The sequence below is a fragment of the Crocuta crocuta genome, unplaced genomic scaffold (assembly GCF_008692635.1).
Source record: "Crocuta crocuta isolate KB4526 unplaced genomic scaffold, BGI_CrCroc_1.0 scaffold448, whole genome shotgun sequence".
Taxonomy (NCBI): Eukaryota; Metazoa; Chordata; class Mammalia; order Carnivora; family Hyaenidae; genus Crocuta; species Crocuta crocuta.
The window spans coordinates 3,483,829-3,503,244 of NW_027532411.1; the positions used below are offsets into that span (position 1 = coordinate 3,483,829).

Sequence of the window (19,416 nt, forward strand, 5' to 3'; positions counted from 1 at the left end):
CTATATGCTGTTCAATAGATAAATGAATTCAACTCACTGTCTCTTTCCAGGGCAATGTTTAACTTTTATTTGTTTCATAATGGGTTCCCAGAACCAGTGATCACACTCAACCCAACTACCTTGCAGAAACTTGTTTAAAATGAATTCCAGTTTAATGATTTTTGAATGTAACTCCAAACTACAGGCCTAGCTTTTTTCTTCATTTCTCTTGCAGCTAAGTCTTTTGTTTACAAATATAGTCAGATCTGTACTATACTGAAAACCTGAAATGGATTAGTGAGGTATCCTGGGTATTGCAAAAGAGGAATGTATTGTTTGAAATGAAAGTAATTTATTTGCAGATGACATGAAACTGCATGTAGAAAACCCAAAAAACTCCACCAAAAATTGCTAGATCTAACTACATGAATTCAGCAAAGTCGTAAGATATAAAATCAACATACAGAAATCTGTTGCATTTCTGTACACCAGTGGTGAAGCAGCAGAAAAGGGACTGATCCCATTTGCAATTGCACCAAAAACAGTAAGATCCTGGGAATAAACCTAACCAAAGAGGTAAAGGATCTGTACTCTGAAAACTATAGAACAATTATGAAAGAAATTGAAGAGGATACAAAGAAATGAAGAAGCATTCCATACTCATGGATTAGAAGAACAAACATTGTTAAATTGTCTATACTACCCAAAGCAATCTACACATTTAATATAATCCCTATCAAAATGCCACCAGCATCTTTCACAGAACTAGGACAAACAATCCTGAAATTTGTACGGAACTCCAGAAGACCCCAAATAAAATAAACATTAAAATAAAAGGAGGTGCCTATATGGCTGAGTTGGTCAAATGCACATCTCTTGATTTCGACTCAGGTCATGATCTCATGCTTCTTGAGACTGAGCCCAACTGTCCATCAACTGATGAATGGATAAAGAAGATGTGAAATAATATTTTTCATATAATTAAAAAATGAAGATGTGATATATAAATACATATAATGAAATATTACTCAGCCATCTAAAATAATAAAATCTTACCATTTGCTGTGACATGGACGGAGCTAGAGTGTATTTTGCTAAGTGAAATAAGTTAGCCCCAGAAAGACAAATACCATATGATTTCATTTATATGTGGAATTTAAGAAACACAACAGATGAACATATGGGAAGGAGAAAAAAAGAGAGAGGGAAATAAACCATAAGAGATTTAAAGATACAGAACAAACTGAGGGTTGATAGAGAGACGTGGGTGGGTGATGAGCTAAATGGGTGATGGGTCTTAGGAGGGACTTTTGATGAGCACTGGGTGTTGTATGTAAGTGATGAATCACTGAATTCTACTCCTTAAACCAGTATTGCACTATATGTTAAGTAACCAGAATTTAAATTAAAAAATTGAAAAGAAAAAAATAAAATAAAATAAAAGGAATTTGTTGTGATTCATATTTGAAGATGAGAATAGAAAGTCATTCCATTAGCAATAATTTACTCATTTGTATATTTTATACAGATTTAATAAGTCTTTGCTTTAAACTTGGTTTTTATATAGAGATTATAAAGTACTTTGTCAAGTTTGCAAATACAATTCGAAAGCTTAAACTTGACTGATACACCACATTGCTGTCCCCCCCTCTTCCTACTGTCACTGGCAGAAGCAGGAGCTGAACACACAGTAGATGATGCCTTAAGGGAGTGTTAATAAGGTCAGGAGGTTGATGAGATGGGGAGCAGGCAGAAGGTAGACTTTGAGTCTGAAAATCACCACAGTGTAACATCTCTAGGCCAGGTGAGTATTGTAACTTCCTAGAGAAGTTAAGAATCTCCTGCAAAACAGAGCTCTAAAACTTTGGGGCAGCTGTTGGAGGGAAAATAAGACAACCCTCTGGAGTCTTGCTAGAAACTCCTCAACGAAAAGGAGAAAACACAGAGCACTAAGCTCTAGAACAAGGAAAAGAAATAGTTCAGACGCAGCATCTGAGAAACATTGGCCTTTAGAGAAGAAGGTGTGTAAATGTCAGGCCAGAACCTGCAGAGTGGCTAGCTGGGTTCCTGAAGGGCCTCAGACGCATCTACATACAGTCTTTCACAACACTCACAAACCTCTTCACCATCACCAAGGCAAAGCCTGAGAAGGCGACTTGTAACCAGCATTTATACAGGCAATCATCATGCTAATGTTCACACCTCTAATTTACCCTTGATAGTGAATCAAGGTCATTGATTGGTGACCCTTGACAGTCATTTTGTCCAGACCTCAACTGCCCAAAAACTCTCTGGTTGGTATTAAAAGGAACATGAGAGAGAGAGAGATGATATGGCATGAGATGTTGCCAATTTCATTGAAATGCTATTAATAGAATTTAATTTATTTCTAAAATTATATTGTGGATACTGCCACGTATAAAATCAATTCAAGAATTTCTTCCAGGGCACCTGGGTGGCTCAGTCCATTAACCATCCAACTTTGGCTCAGTTCCTGATCTCACTGTTTGTGAGTTCGAGCCCCACATCCAGCTCAGAGCCTGGAGTCTGCTTCAGATTCTGTGTCTCCTCTCTCTCTGCCCCTCCCCTGCTCATGCTCTGTCTCTCTTTCTCTCAAAAATAAATAAACATAAAAAATTCCTTCCAAAGTTGCTCCTTCCACAAATATATACTGAGATCTGCTATGTGCAAACAGCAAGGAGATACAAGGTAGAAAAATTCCTTGATCTCATGGAGCATGCATTCTAGTCATCCTGTCACCTGTCAGTCCTTTCTCTCATTCCTCAAGACAGTGAATCAAAGCCCATTTAACCTCTGCCTAAAATTTCTAAGTTACCTCATCTTTGTCTCACATCCTTCACTCATAACAGGTACTTCACACACCACTTCACAAAGGGAACAGAGGATGGCAGCCCAGATCTCTCCCCATCTCCATCTAGAATAGAACCCAGACTCAGTCCCTTTCTGACTCAGGAGATCAAGTATCATTTTGGAACTTCCCCAGGGCTTTGGAGGCCAAGGAGTTATGAACATGCTATGGGCATTTGTCCACAAATTGGGGGTACCCAGTATTGCCTGCATTTGTCTTCATTTGCTGGCATATTCTAAAGCTTTAGCATGCTCTGGAAGCATCCATCACATTTTACTAATTCATTTTGAGAACTTTAAAGAAGAATGCACCTAGTCTTAGAACAAATCTTGCACTAGTTTTTTGTTAGTAGGTCATATATCAAAAGGGTGATAGTATTGTAAGTACTGGTGTCATAAAGAAAGAGTGCACAAAAGTGTTTTTCCCCCATGTCACAGAGATGTCGATATTTAAGAGCTCCATGAAAAATAAACACTTCGTGAATACTACCTACCTGATAAAGAGTGATAAAGTCAAAAGATGATGAGCTTTGGAACAGATAGTCTCTGGTTTGAATTCCAGCTGAGCTACTTAGTAGCCATGTGACTGGTAAAAGCTATCTGGTCTCTGTAAAGCCAACTTTTATCACTTATAAAATGAAGATAAAAATACAACCCTATCAGGATTATATTAAAGAGTAGATGAGACAACATAACATATCCAGCCCCACACTTGGGTGAAATGGCAGCTGATTCATATTGAAGACCAATTTTCTTTAGAATTCCCTTGCTTTTCTCACTTCTCCCCTGCCTCACCTCAACTCATGTGTTTTGTTCATAGCTCTGTCATTGAGATACATTTGATGGCTGGAGGTGTGCAGAGTAGCTGACCAAATACCAATGTTCCCAAACAATGAATCTGCTTAGGGATGGTATTTGAGTCATTTTTTTGTCATTGTGTTAAGAATTGGCTCTTGTCTAGTGGACACAAGTTTGAGTAATAGAAACCTAATGAGCCTTTTCTCATCAGAAAGCTATGTCTACCTCAAAACAAAATTTATTTGTGAAGAGTCAATTATTTTTATGCTTTCTTGGCCAGACTTTGAGGCGATCCGTTAGTAACAGGAATTATAATTACAACGTTGAGTGTATCGTTCTATTTTCTGCTCTTGGAAATTCTGCCACTTTAGTGAAACACTTTAGTAAGACACAGGCCCAGGCAGAAACACTGATGGAGAAACTTGTGCCTTCAGATTAATTTAGATATATGTACATGTTTTTGATTAATGTTGGAGTTCTTGTCCTTCTGGATGACCTTGCTAACTCATTTGGTAAAGTCTGATCTGTCTTCCACTAGTGAAGAGAAATAGGACCATTTCCAAGAGATACAGTAGAGACGAAAGCCCCATATTTGTTTTAATCTCAGGTGATATATTGTGATGGCATTGAGAAAATGCAACTGAGAAAATCCTTATTTCTTATGGTCGGCTTTACCAGCCTAATGCTGATTTAATATGGGAGTAAGATGAAAGTGAGGAATGGAAGAATATTCTCATGGGAAGCTGAAAAAGAAAACAAAAGAAAATTCAGTTTGATGTATGGCCATTAGCTACTGTTAATGAATCTATTCAATTTATGAGGTACCACTGTTTAATTATGTATATTACTATAGGATAGAATTGGGGGAGGGGTATCTTTACCCCCTTCCCCCACTTGAGAGCTTACTACTTCTCCTGACAATCCATATTCATTAGGTCTTAGTAAAAGGTTGGTATTAAATGATAATGGCAACGATAATCCTTAAACCCATGTCTCTCTTTTCCTAGGATTTATCTATTCAATCCAAGAAGAGAATGAGGAATGAGGTAAATATACTTACATATTAATTCAATTTTATAAAATTTTTTGAGTGTTTATTATCAGCACTGAATTAGGTACTGGATATGAAGAGATGAATAAGTCATCTTTTCTGTTCTTACAGATCTCAGAGTTTAATGAGAGAAAAAGACCCTTTGTCACAGAAATCAGTGTGCACTTAGGGCTGTCTCAGGTCAGATTTCCTAAAAGCACAGTCTGACCTGGGGGTTTTTGTGTGAGTGATTAGCTGATGAGGTGTTTCCAGGAGAAGCCTGGAAGGAAATGAAGGAAGCAGATCTGGGCAGGGGAGAAAGCTATGCAGGTATGGGGGATCATCGGACTCAAGCCTTGATCTCCAGGGGAGCTGCTGGGCATGAAAAACACCAAAGACTCCTCCCACCTTGATTCAAGAGGTTGGGCCATGTACCCTTCAATCATCCAGTCATTCTATGAGAGGGCTCGCCTCTTGGGCATTTCTGGGCTCCTGTTGGCCAAAGAGAATCCTCGGGGGAAACTTTGCTGTGGGCCATCAGCAGCTGAGACTCCCAGCAGCTGAGAGATAAGTGCATTAATGGGGGCCTGGTTCAGGGTATCTGCCCCTGGATGCAAAAATGCAGTAGAACGTGGCTTTACGCCCAGATAAGTCAGAGTCCCACTGTGTAGACTGGCATTAAATAAAATAGTACAGTGCAGTGTGACAAGTATAATCATAATAATTGGTACAAGATGGCTGCACAAGACCGCAAATATCTGATTGTACATTCACTGACATTTTGCTTCGTTACACAAAATATTAGTGGCATTTTTTAAAGCAGCTCTATCTTTCTGGTGGTAAAGAGTTTGGGCATGGAAGTCTCTTCAGAGAAGATGATAACTGAGGCAGATTTATAAGCAATAGGCTTTGTGAATGGGATACTGGTGATTGGGGAATTACTAAAACTGCAATGTCTAATCCATGACCTGAATTAAATTTCAGTGGGAACTCTTTTTCAAACTATTTCCAGTCTATCCCATAGTGGTATAATTAAGCATGTATATATAGATAATTATATGATATATATTTTAATATATTATAACTACATAGGGGTGCTTGGGTGGGTCAGTTGGTTACGCGTCCAACTTCGGTTCAGGTCATGCTCTCACGGTTGGTGGGTTTGAGCCCCAGGTCGGGCTCTGTGCTGACAGCTCAGAGCCTGGAACCTGTTTCAGATTCTGTGTCTCCCTCTCTCTCTGACCCTCCCCTGCTCACACTGTCTCTCTCTCTCTCAGAAATAAATAACTACANTATATACATATTATATTTGTTATATTAAGTTAGACTTTAAGAAAGAAATAAGATCAGATTTTAAGAAAGCAGGTTGCTTATAATACAATGATAAGAGCCTTTCTACTATAGTAAGCACATGGTGATAGTATTCTCTTTTGGAACTAGGAAGGAAGCCACCAATATGAATCAAGATTTGTTGAAAAATACAGATACACTTTTAATAATGGAGCTGCCCTGTCAAGTAAAATGATTTAGATATGTTTTCATAAGACACTTTTCCAAAGGTATTCTGCAATATCCAGTGATATTTTCATTTAGCAAAACCATTGTTTTATTTGATAGAAGTAATGTTGGCTGTAGGCTTGTAGAACCTCCAGGGAAAACAGGCTCAAGCCAGAACTGGGAACATCTCTAATTGGTTCCAGGTTTTCTTTCTCGTGCTAAACTCCTCCAAATTTGGTGGTACTAAGTAAAAATAATGTTTCAGTGTATGCACTACCCACACAAATATCGATGTTTTAAGAACACAATAGAATTAAGTGAGATTTTTTTGTATGTGTGGCTCAGTATCATTTTCTATGATCTCTTTATTCATTTTAAATCCTGGACTATAATGCTTGGCTTCAGGGTTGACAAACTGGCAGACCGTTTATTTGTGTTCATTATTTATTACTTGAGATTTTCATATTTCATATCCTGTTTTAATGGTCATCCCAATATTTTCTCAGAATTTTCTTCTACTTTGTAACCAGAAAACGAATGTTTCATTTAAAAACAAAGGGGGAAAAGAAACTTTCTGTGACCTCCATAATTACCTTCTACATTTGCTTATTTTTCTTTTCACATGAACATATTTCAAAATTGCTTGTATATCTGATATTCTATTGAAGAAACAAAGTTACATTGTCTAGCCATTGTGTTCATTCCTCCATGTTTGATGGCTTGAGTGGTAGAGGACCATAGAGAGAAGAAATTTCTTATGAGGAGAAATGTGAGGGGACAGAATAAGAGAAACACAAATACAGGTACACTGCCACACATACACACTACCATTACCACCACTCATGGGTAAATCACTCTCAGACTGACAAATGGGCTGATTTAGGTACTATAGACTTTGGCATCTATATGACTTTTACAGAAGCTTCTGTAGCAAAGCTACACTAGGAAGTGTAAGTTGGCAATTTATGTCTCTCTGAATTTTGTTACTGTTACTTAATTCTTTACTCCAACAAGGGAATACATGTGCTCATATTAAAATATAATAAGAACCAGGGCCCCTGGGTAGCTCAATCAGTTGAGCATCCAACTTCAGCTCAGGTCATGATCTCATGGTTCACAGGTTTGAGCCCTGCATCCAGCTCTCTGTTGTTGGCTCCGAGCCTGGAGCCTGTTTCCGAGTCTGTGTCTCCCTCTCTCTCTGCCCCTCCCCCGCTTGCACTCTGTCTCTCTCTCTCTCTCTCTCTCAAAAATAAATAAAAACATTTAAAAAAAATTTTAAATATAATAAGAACTGACACATAGAGAAGGAAATTGATCCTTTTATTTGCCTACTTTCTTTAGGGGCAAGGATTAGCTTGAATTTGGGGAGCTATGCCTTTCAAGGCTGTGACTCTATAGGCAAAGTAGAACTTTGAAGTAAGCTCCTCGGTAATTTATGGGAGAGGCTAGAAAGAGTCCTTAAAAGGAAATTCTCTCTTAGCTAAATTGGCCACTAAAGAAAAGCCTTATTAATCTACTTGGATATCTGGATATGTCCATTGCACTGACACTGCTTAGACCTTTATGGCAATAATTCCTTTGTGGGGCCAATGAAACTAAATCAGAATAGGCCTTGAGTTGGACTGTCTCTCTTTTTCATCTTAATATTTTAGTTTTAAATATGAGAAAACAGGTATTTGAGGGTTTCATTTCTCTTGGTTAGTAATGTCATCCTACGTTGGTTACTCCTGGTTAGTTTAGTCCTATAGGGATGCAGAGCAGCTTTTAAAGCTCTTTCTGCTCTGGTTTTCCTTTAGTGAGTGTCTCCATCTCACTCTGTCCATGTGGTTTGGTTAAGAAAGTACTCCCCTTCCCACCCTCTCATCCACTCTAGACCCTTGAGGAAGTCCCAACACCTAGGTCAACAACCAAAGCACTCAGCCTCATTGTAAGGATGGGCATAAGATTTAAAGGTGGTCCAATCCATAGATATTCCTGTCCTTGCAACTAGACTACACAATTAATACTTTTTTTTTAGGAAGATAAAGGGGATTTCTCTTTTCTCTTGGTTTCAATTCATAAGTACTTATAAACCAGACAGCTAAATAAAAAAGAAACTTTCTTATTCTCATTCTGTTTATTAAAACAATAACACATCAGGAGCCATCCTCACTGCATTTGGTTTATAATCTCATATAATTTCTACAGTAATCCTCTGAGTTAGGTACTTGTATTATCTCCATCTACGCATGAAAAGCAGAAACTTAGATACTGCTTTTTGAAGGTCACATGCTAATAAATAAATGATAGTTAGGCTTGAATCTATTTAGTCTGACCTTATATGCTCTTAACCTCTATCCCATTACCTGTAAGGATTCTACTGAGCAAAAGGAAAGCCTACATTTAACATTTTTGCAAACATCAAAATAAAATTATATACTTGGAATAGAGGAATGAGGAGAAGTTGGAGAGGTATGCCCTAGAGAACCACAGGGTTAGGGACTGTAGTCTCTCAGTGACTGGAGATTGAGATTGGAGCATCTTGAATGGTGGTGGGATGGAGGTGGGTATGACTCAAGTAAGCTGAATCCTGGCTAAGTACTTGCCAGGCTAACTCTACAACTTGAAGCAGCCTGGAGGTATGATATCACCTTCAATGTGAGTGCCATATTGTAGACTATTCCAAAGTTTACTAGAGCTAGGTAATGAGTTTGGCTTGGTATCCTGTTGCTTCATGTTTGTTTATTAATTAATTCATTTGTTTATTCAATGAGTCATTCCTTTGATTTTTATTGAGCACCTGATGAGTGCCAGTATTAGATGCCTAGGATATATATATCAAGGTATCTGACCCCAACGAACTCTTAATCAAGAGCAGGAGAGGGGTGAGTTAAAAACAAATTATAATGAAGGAATAAATGTTCAACAATTTTAGTAGGAAGAAAAAGGAAGGCAAAATAATTATAATAGAGTAGATTTGGGGACTGTACCTGTACTGTAATGTCCAATTGAGCCAAGAAAGATGCCTCTAATATTTACTCTTATTGATTTTATTTATTTAATTATAGATGAATTTAATTCTGAAAGTGGTCCCAGGTGCCTTTCCCTGATGGAGAACACAACAGTTTTATAAATAGCAACCTTTCCCTCATAAGGAGGAAGTCATCTAAAATCTTCAGTGCCTCTGCTAGCAGCTACATTTAAAGGATTTTATGCTGGAGTATTTTGATATAATTGGGAAAAATATGAGGAATCAGATCCACTCAGGTTCTAGTTCAACTTTTTACTAAGTGTATGATATTGTGTAAATTATTTAATAACTCTGAGCCTAATTTTATAACATGGGGATGCATATGTAAAATTTAAATGAGTGTATAAAAATAGAGTACACCTCATGTTAGTATTCACTTGCTCAACAAATGTTCATTTTCTTCTCTTCTATGGCTTCTCAGTTTATGTTTTCTCATTTATCATGTTGGGATAACAGTACTTCATCAGACTGATCATTCAATGAAAGGATATACGGAAAAAATGGTTGGCACATGGTAGGTGCCCAATAAATGTCAAATCCCCTTGCCTTTTCTCTTACATTTTAAAAAATGTAAAGGGCTTCTTATCTTCATTGGCAAAGATAACTTCTCTGATAAATTGTAAGAAGAGAAATTCTACACATATGAATAATTATATTCTTGATTCAGGTTCACTTACAGTTCTCCACTTTGCCTGGAAATCCACAATAAAAACATAAAGACAAAGTTGGAGACAGGTCACAAAGATACAGAATGTATAATGGAACTAGTTAAAACTTTCAGTAAGATGATCTCTGTCTCTCTCTGTCTCTCTCCATATATATATATATATATATATATATATATAGAATATATATATATATTCATTGGCTTGATAATTTTTTTTTTCTTTATTTAATGTTTATTTATTTTTGAGAGACAGAGAGTGAGCACAGCCCGGGAGGGGCAGAGAGAGAGAGAGAGAGAGAGAGAGAGAGAATCTGAAGCAGGCTCCAGGCTCTGAGGTATCAGCACAGAGACTGATGTGGGGCTTGAACCCACAAACTGTGAGATCATGACCTGAGCTGAAGTCAATGCTTCCCTGGCACTCCTGATCATTTGTATTCCAATCTTATAAAAATGTAAGCAGGGGCACCTGGGTGGGTCAGTCAGTTAAGCATCAGACTCTTGATTTCAGCTCAGGTCATGATCTCATGGTCATGGGATGGAGCTCCATTTTGGGCTCTGCGCTGAGCATGGAGCCTGCTTAGAATTCTCTCTCCCTTTCCCTCTGTCCCTCCCTCACTTGTGCTTGCCCATGTGCTCTCTCTCTCTCTCTGTCTTTCTAAAATATTTTAACAATAAGAATAAAAAGATAAAAACAATGCTTTGGAATTATAGATAGTACAAAGAAAAAACATTTGCCTTATTTGTACTATGGAAAAAGTGATTTAGAAATAACATTTTTAGGGGAGCCTGTGTGGCTCAGTTGGTTAAGCATCAGGCTTCCATTTGAGTCATGATCTCAGGGTTCATGAGTTTGAACCCTCCATTGGTGTCTGTGCTGATGGTGCAGAGCCTGCTTGGGATTCTGCCTCTCTCTCCCTCTCTTTCTGTCTCTCCCCCACTCTCTCTCTTTCTCAAAATAAATAAATAAACCTTAAAAAAAAGTCAACAACTCCTCAAAAAGCCTACAAAGATTTGAGGGTAGTTGTTATATATGTATGTATAAAAAGAAATAACATTTTTATTCATTTGTCACATACATTTTTATAATATTGGGCCCAAACTTTGTGGTTGATTATCTGGTTATTTAGAATCCTTCTTCCTGCTTAAAAGTAGTTTTTTACTCTAAATCCATTCTATTTTCATTTATGCTGGAAAGATGAATAATGCAGTGTTGAATTGCTTTTATTTTTTTTTTTTTCAGATTTAATACTAGCATAGGAATTCTTCCCTAGAATAATATCAATTAAAATTTTCTGTGGCAGATGTGGGTTGTGGACCTGGTCAAAAGGCATAAACTCCCAACCCACCTTGTGATTATTTTAGTAGAGGATTTCCAGGCATTACTTCAAATTATCTCAGCCATGCATTGCAGGTAATGAGGGAGACACAATTTCATACCCAGCTTCTTAACTCCTTGGCTGCTGTTGAAGGTAGCTTTATTTTTCATTTGGTGGGCTGGAACACCCCCTCAGATTAGAGAGAAGGCAGCCCTTTGTACTTTATAAGCACACCTCTGTCAGGAGTGAGTAATGATAGCATGGACTCTGATTTTTATAGTGAATTTTATTTATACTTTAAGGAACAAGTTCTTCTTCAGCAATTTGTAAGCAGAAGCATAATGGCTTTTGGTAAAAGTTAAAGCATGAGCAATATCAGCAAAAATAATTGAAATCTATACATTTAAATCTATTTGATTTCTTTCCAAATACATATCGAGTTTCTACTGTATACTAAAGAATATGTTCAATGCATTATGTCAATTTAAGTCTGTCAATATCCAGTATACAGATTGGTCCACCAATATTGAATATACTTTCCCAATTTTCTGCAACTCAACTATTCATGAATAACTCTGATGTCCTTTTTGACTTCTTATTGTTACCCATAACATGTTAAAAGGTTAGAGCCATCTCACATTCTTGGAATATATTTGCTTAAGTAAAAGCTAATTTCATGAGGGGGATCTCCTATTAAGATTGCAAGAAGACCTCAAAGAAACAAAAAAGGAATGTTTTGTGAAAGGGCTAGCTTCTTTCCTTCCTTTCAGAATGTTCTAAAATTGACTGGTGCGACAGGTATATTGCAATATATCTTTCGATGGTCCCTGCCTCCTGGCAGTCACACCCTCATTTTACCCCTTCCCATTGAATGTGGGCTCACCTAGTGACTTCTAACCATTACATTAAGGAAACCATTATAGGGTGTTACTTCTGTAATTGGATTACATAAAATTATTACTTCCATCTTGCTAGCAGATTCTCTCTATTGCCTTCTCAATTTGCATACTGCCAAGTAGGAAGGTGCATGTGGCAAGGAATTGAGGAACATTTCTAGCCAATAGCCAGCTATACACAGGCCCTCAGTCCAATAACTGCTGGCAAATTGAATTTTTGCAACAAGACTGTGAGTGTGGAAGTGGATTCTTTCCCAGTCAAGTCTTCAGATGAGACCACAGCCCTGATCAACACCTTGATTGAAGTCATGTTCACTGCAGCACTAGTCACAATAGTCAAGATGCGGAAAAGCCCAATTGTCCACAGACAAATGAATAAATAAAGAATATGTGGTGTAATGTACAATGGAATATTATTCAGCCTTAAAAAAGAAGAGCATTCTGAAATATGCAACAACACAGATGTACCTAGAGGATGTTATGCTAAGTGAAATGAGCCAGTCCTAGAAGGACAAATACTTTATCACTCTACATATATGAGATATCTAAAATAGCCAAGCCCATGGAAGCAGAGAGTAGAATGGTGATTGCTAAGGTTTTAGGGAAGTGGGGAATGGAGAGTTGTTCAATGGGTATAAAGTTTCAGTTATGGAAGATGAATAAATTCTAGAAATCTGTTCTATAACATCATGCCTATAGTTAATAATACTGTACTGTACACTCAAAATATTTGTTAAAAGGGTAGATCTCATGTTAAATGTTCTTACTACAAAAAAAAAAAAAAAGAAACGAAAGAAAGAGTATATTGTCAAGGGAATTACTCTGAGGGTAAGTGGAACAATGGGAAATTGAATAGAACAAGCACCTCAGTCATTTTGTCCAGGGGCTGAGGTAGCTCAGTGACTATCCATGCACTCCCCAGTTATTCATTGATTAAGGGCTGTTGGAGGAATGTAGAAGGCTTCCAGACTTTCTCCACCTATGAACTGAAGGGGATTCCTGGTCAGAGGAAAACCTCAGGTAACAAGTCAAAGGCGCTGCCAGTTGGAAGCTGACTAAGCATGCGTGAAAGTAAGTGGTGTGAGGATACAGGCAAGGTGTCAATGGTATCTGGCTCATTTTAGGTACAACTCTTATGATGCTCACCTCATTTTATAAAGGAGGAAACTGAGGGATGGAATCCTTGCCAAGACCCTCAGTTTTTCTGGAGCAGAGCTACAATTAAAAACCCAGTGACACTCTGAAATAATACCTATTGTATAGGATTGTCATGAGGGTTAACTACACATAAATGTACCTAGCAAGCAGTGAGCACACAGGAAGTAACAGGTATTCCATAATTGTCATAGTCTCGTATGCCTGGAGTTTTCCAGCAAGAGATTGGATGGCATAGCCCTAAGGACCAGGGTTGGGGAACTCTGTCCTAACCTCAGCAACACCAGCAAACAGCAATGATCGAGAACACTGCAATAAATCTACTCTTCTTTGTGTGCACAGTGGTAAAAAGAGGCTGAAAAAGTTACTATTCTTTCTCTTTAAATACAAATATCTTTTGATGATAGAAGAAATTAATAACCTTGCTTAAAAATCTCAAAATTAATGAAAAGTTAAATGACAAAATTCTTTTAGGTGACTATTAACATTTTCGTGCCCTCTCTTTTATTTCTCTCTCTCTCTCTCTCCCTCTCTCTCTCTCTCACACACACACACACACACGCACGCACCTATTTTTACCTGGTTGTTATCACAGTTTCAGTATATTTCTGTTTACACTATTTTAACACAAGTTAGGATACTGTAAGAAATCAATGGTCTCTATACACCATTTCCAATCAAGTATGTTACCAAATTTTGAAAACTTTTTCTGCCTGACTGATGAAAAGGGTACTTCAGTGTAATTTCTCTTACTAGTAAGACTGAATGTCTTTGCATATGTTTAAGACTTGTTTTCTTTCATTAATGATATGCATTTTCCATTGAGGTAGGCAGAATTCTAGGATGAGAACTCAGCCCATCTGACGACTTGATTTCAACCTTGTGAAGCCTTGAACAGAGAACACAGCTTTACCAGGAGAGAATTCTGATCTGTACAACCATGAGAGAGTAAATGAGGTTTCATGCCACTGAGTTTGTGTTCACTTATCATGCAGCAATAGAAAGGTAGTGTATCCATGTTTCCATAGAACTTCCATATTTATTTTTAATATCATTACAGAACATCCGCTCAGTGGCATCTAACATAACTATTTTCTTGCAGTCGAACATTTAGGTTGCCTGTAATTTTTGGCTGTTATAAATACTGCAGCAACAAACAGGTTCATGCACATAGCTTTGCCCAATTTTTATCATTTAAAGTTTATTTTATCTGCTTTTGTATCAAGCAGATAATATGTTCCTGGTTTCAACATTCAAATGTATAAAATGATAAAAACAATAAGGAATTGTCTTCTCACTTCCACACTTTGGCTATACATTTTTCTAGGCCCCAAACAATCTAAGTATTCAATTATTTTGAATCCTTCTAGAGTATTTTATACCGAATGGATAGCATACCACATCCACTGTTCTGTACCTTGCTTTTTCACTAAACAATATATTTTGAAGATTCATCTATATCAGCACCTAAAAGCCCCTGTAGATAAATAGCATTCTATTTGTGGGGCGCCTGGGTGGCTCAGTCAGTAAAGCGTCCGACTTCAGCTCAGGTCATGATCCCACAATCTGTGGGTTCGAGCCCCGCATCAAGCTCTGTGCTGACAGCCAGCTCAGAGTCTGGAGCCTGTTTCAGATTCTGTGTCTCCCACCTTCTCTGACCCTCCCCTGCTCATGCTGTTTCTCTTTCTCTCTCTCTCTCTCTCTCAGAAATAAATAAAAATATTAAAAAAAAATAGCATTCTATTTGTATAAATGTACCATAATTGACTTAACATTTTTGTTATTCAACCATAATGTTATCTACCTATAAATATTCAATAATTTATTCTGTTGTATAAATGTACCATAATTTGATTGATGAACACAAATTGATGAACATCTGTGTTTTTTTAGAATTTTGTCCCTGGTCATCATACAAGATAATATGGAATAAATTACCATTAGGACAACCAGAAAAGCTAGCTAAACGTTAAAAAAAAAATTCTACCTGAAGATAGTGAGGGTTAAAAAGAGAGTAAGGAATTACGTGGTTGGAGCTGAGGGGAATGGAAACCCAGGACTGTAAGTGTGCCCAGTCTCTGAGGGTGTTTATACCTGGATGAGAAAAATGCTGAGGACTTCATGACAACCTCATGGGAAGAGAAGGAGTTATGAACACTCCATGGTGACCCCTCAACTTTGGGCTGAGACTGCAAAGGGATGAACCGGAGGAGTAAATGAACCCCAAGTGACAAGCCCTCATGGGGACTGATCACATCCTCCTAATTCCTGAAATTAGATTGAGATGATTCAAGATTGCTAATAGCTCTTGGTGGAAGCAAACGTAAATCTACCCTGTTGGAATATAACCGCAGATGCTTCGCATTATTTTTAGAAACAATTTTACAAATAGAAAGTCCCAACCACCCAAACCAACCAACCAAACAACAGGCACTTGAGGAGACGTGACAAGCTGAAAAAAAATTAATAAAAACAACGGGAAATAAACACAGATCCAAAAGGGTCCCAGGAATTCAGAGACTAACTTGAAAATCAGCATTATTACCATGCCGAAGGCAATAAAGAAAAAACATTTTCAGTGGAGGATTGGAAATGATGTTGTTTTCAATCTTTTGATTTTAGGAATAAGGCAACAGTGAATATACTTGTGCAAGTATATTTGTAGAGGAATGTGTAGATATGGTATTTCTGTCTCAAAAATATTTGCAATTGTAATTTTGATAGCTACTGATGAATTGTCCTCCCTAGAGGTATTACAAATTTACATTCCCACCAGCAGTGTAGGAAAATGGCTGTTCCCTACATTATTGACAACCCATGTAGTAACACATTTTTAAAGTATTTCCTAATACGATGAGTGGGAATGGTAGCTCATTGTAATTTGTATTTGCATTTATCTTCTAAAAAGTTTGAACATAATTACATATGTGTAAGGGCTATTATTTTTTCTCAAAACATCCCTTTGATTTTTCTATTGAATTGTTGACATTTTTCTTAATGTTTATGGGAATTTTTTTATATATTAGGGAAATGGGTCCTTGCTTCCTAAGACAAATGGCAAATGTTTTCTCACTTTGCCCTTGAGAATTTTGACTTTAGCTACTGTGGGCTTTGCTATGCCAAAATTTTTCATTGTCAAATTTTCACACTTGTTTTATTATGTCTGGTTTTTATGTCATGTTTAGGAAGATTTTTGCCACTTAGAGACTATTTAGCAAAAATCACTACAATGTTTTCTTGCACTCTTAAATTTCATTCTTAAATTATATTATTGATGGGGGCACCTGGGTGGCTCCATCAGTTAGGAGTCTAACTTGGGCTCAGGTCATGATATCACAGTGCATGGATTTGAGCCCCACATCAGCCTCTGTGCTGACAGCTCAGAGCCTAGAGCCTGCTTCAGATGCTGTCTCCGTCTCTCTCTGCCCCTCCCCAGCTTGCGACTGTCTCTCTATCTCTCTCTCAAATATAAATAAACATTAAAAAATAAGTAAAAATAAAAAGAATAATAAAATGAAAATTTAAAAATAATTATATCATTGATCCAACTAATCTTTTCTTTTAGATGGCCATCTGGTTATTCTGTACCATTTGTTGAATAATCCTTCATTCCTCACTGATTTGAAGCCATGCTTATCATATACTGAATTCCTGTGTACATCTGGAACCATTTTCTTTTTTAGTTATTTTCTCTTTCCCAGGTGTGTCTATATATGTATCTATGATCTATGATCTTTGCAAATTATTTTGCTTTATACAATATTTTAACATTAAGGGTTGTCCCTTCTCAATACTCTTCCTTTTTCGAATTGACCTGGATGTTCTTATTTATTCATTTGTATTGGCTTTGAAACCAGCTCTTTGTTTCTCAAATAAACACGTTGGTATATTTAGTAAAATGACACTACACGTATAGATTGATTTAGAAAGAGTTGACAAAGATTTTCTCCATCCAGGATCATGCCATGCCTTGTCATTTGACCAGTCTTCTCTTTGTCTCTCAGAAGAATCTTACTGTTTTCTTTATCTAGATCTTAAATACTAATGGTGTTTGTTTTTGTCATTGTTCCATTGTGGATGGGATCTTTTTTCTTTATACCCACAAACTAGTGTTGATTCTAACTAAACGGCTACTAATTTGTAGATTTGAAATGTGCCCCCTGTTTCCTTGTAAACTTTGTTTGTTCTTTGTAATAACAAAATTACCAGGGCTCCTGGGTGGCTCAGTCGGTTGAGTGTCCAACTCTTGATTTCAGCTCATCATGATCCCCAGGGTGGTGGGACTGAGATCCATGTCAAGCTCTGTGCTGAGCTGGAGTCTGCTTAAGATTCTCTCTCTCTCTCTCTCTCCCTCTCTGTATCCTTCTCTCCCTCTCTCCTTCCCCTCTGCTCATGCTCTTGTGCTCTCTCTAAAATAATTATTTTTCGTTTTTTTAATTATCAAAAAAAACCTACAAAAAATGAAAAAAATTCAGTTTCTCTTAGGTTTTTCAAATATACAATGAAATAATAAATATTACTTCTTTTTAATTTTTATACTTTTAATTTTTTCTTTTGCTTAACTGTATTGGATTATAATTAAGAATTAAAGTAAAATAGCTGTGCTTATCATCCTGAATAATGACAAAAATGGAGCTACTGATTCAAGTGAAATACATATTTTATTATTTTGGTAAATGAGAAAGTTACCCTATTTTTTTCTTAACTATTTTTATTTTTATTATATTTTTAATGTTTATTTATTTTGAGAGAGAGAGAGAGTAAGACAGAGCATGAGCTGGGGAGGGCCAGAGAGAGGGAGACACAGAATGTGAAGCAGGCTCCAGGCTCTGAGGTGTCAGAACAGAGCCCAACGCAGGGCTTGAATTCACAAGCCATGAGATCATGACATGGTGGTTGGACACTTAACTGACTGAGCCACCCAGGTGTCCCAACCTATGGTTTTAATTTACCTCAATTTTATTACTAGCAAGTTTTAACATTTTCTTTTCATTTAATTTTTTCTCTTGGACCTCCTGTATTAGGCTTGAGTTGATCACATTGCTTAGTTTATGGAACATTATCATCTATGGGCCATTTGGACTCCCTCTTATTTTAAAATTATTTATTCCCAGTTAATCACTATTATCATTATTTCATGTTCCTAACCCCCTCCCATTATAGGTTACCATCATCATGAATTTAAAATCGGTTGCTTTGTTTTTATTGCATATATTATTGCAAAATATCATTTGTTTTGTGTACGTATATTATTCATTTACATAAATGGTTTTGTATCCTGTCTCAATATGTGCTGTTGCTATGTGAAAACCTGATTTGTAGCTGGTACTGAAATACTAAATTTCTGAGGGTGTGTGCGTCATATTTTAATTATTCATGCTCCAGCTCATGGATATTCAGATTACCTCTGACTCGCTGCTACATTCTCTTCATTGCTCCTATGTTATGTAAGAATTTCTTTGGAGTATTCACTCAGGATCTTGGGTTATATGCATATAAACCAGTAATGCCATATGGGTCTTCAGAGTGGCAGCACCAGCCTGTCCTTCTGTGAACAGAGCCTGAGAGCTCTTATATGCACACACACCCCACTCCTTACCAATACCCATATGAAGATTTTCTATATGCTTTGTGTTTTCCCTACCAACACCCATATGATTTTCTATATGCTTTGTGATTACATTTCTACTGTGTGATGATTGTTCATATGTTTTTTTATGTATTCATTTTTGATCTTACATATTGTGTATAAAAAAGCTACCAGTTTCACCTTATTGCTAGAGAAGTTTCTTGATATTTATGTTTGAAAGATTTGTTTTCTTTTTTAATTTTTTTAACATTTATTTATTTTAGAGAAGGAGAGACAGAACAAGCAGAGGAAAGGCAGAGAGAGGATAGACATAGAATCTGAAACAGGCTCTAGGCTCTGAGCCATCAGCACAGAGCCCGATGCAGGGCTTAAACTCGCTAACAGTGAGATCATGATCTGAGCCAAAGTCGGCCACTTAACGGGGCTGGGCCACCCAGGAGCCCCTATGTTTGAAAGATTTGTGATGTTCCTTCAAGCATTACAATTTTGTGATTTAAAAGGCATTTAAAAAATTATTTCTATCAGGAGTTTCTACTTTTTGTAAGAGGGGTTTACTCTTAGTTTTCCCACAAGCTGCTTGTCTAAATACAACAGAGACGTAGCTGAGAAT

At 37.1% G+C, this 19,416-nt stretch overlaps 1 protein-coding gene across 9 annotated transcripts in view; it reads left to right on the plus strand.

Moving 5' to 3' along the window:
* Window positions 1-19,416, plus strand: part of LOC144243797 (uncharacterized) — a 326,374-nt gene that overhangs the window by 205,148 nt on the left and 101,810 nt on the right. For 6 of the 9 annotated variants that reach the window (XR_013338776.1, XR_013338779.1, XR_013338777.1 and 3 more), the window contains one exon: window positions 4,653-4,691. The exons of the other annotated variants lie outside the window; for them this stretch is intronic. Coding sequence is in view for 2 of the 6 variants with exons in the window: in XM_077778943.1 (XP_077635069.1) it covers window positions 4,653-4,691 (39 nt within the window). In the remaining 4 variants the exon portion in view is untranslated. The remainder of the gene's footprint in view (window positions 1-4,652; window positions 4,692-19,416) is intronic. 9 annotated transcript variants of the gene reach the window in all.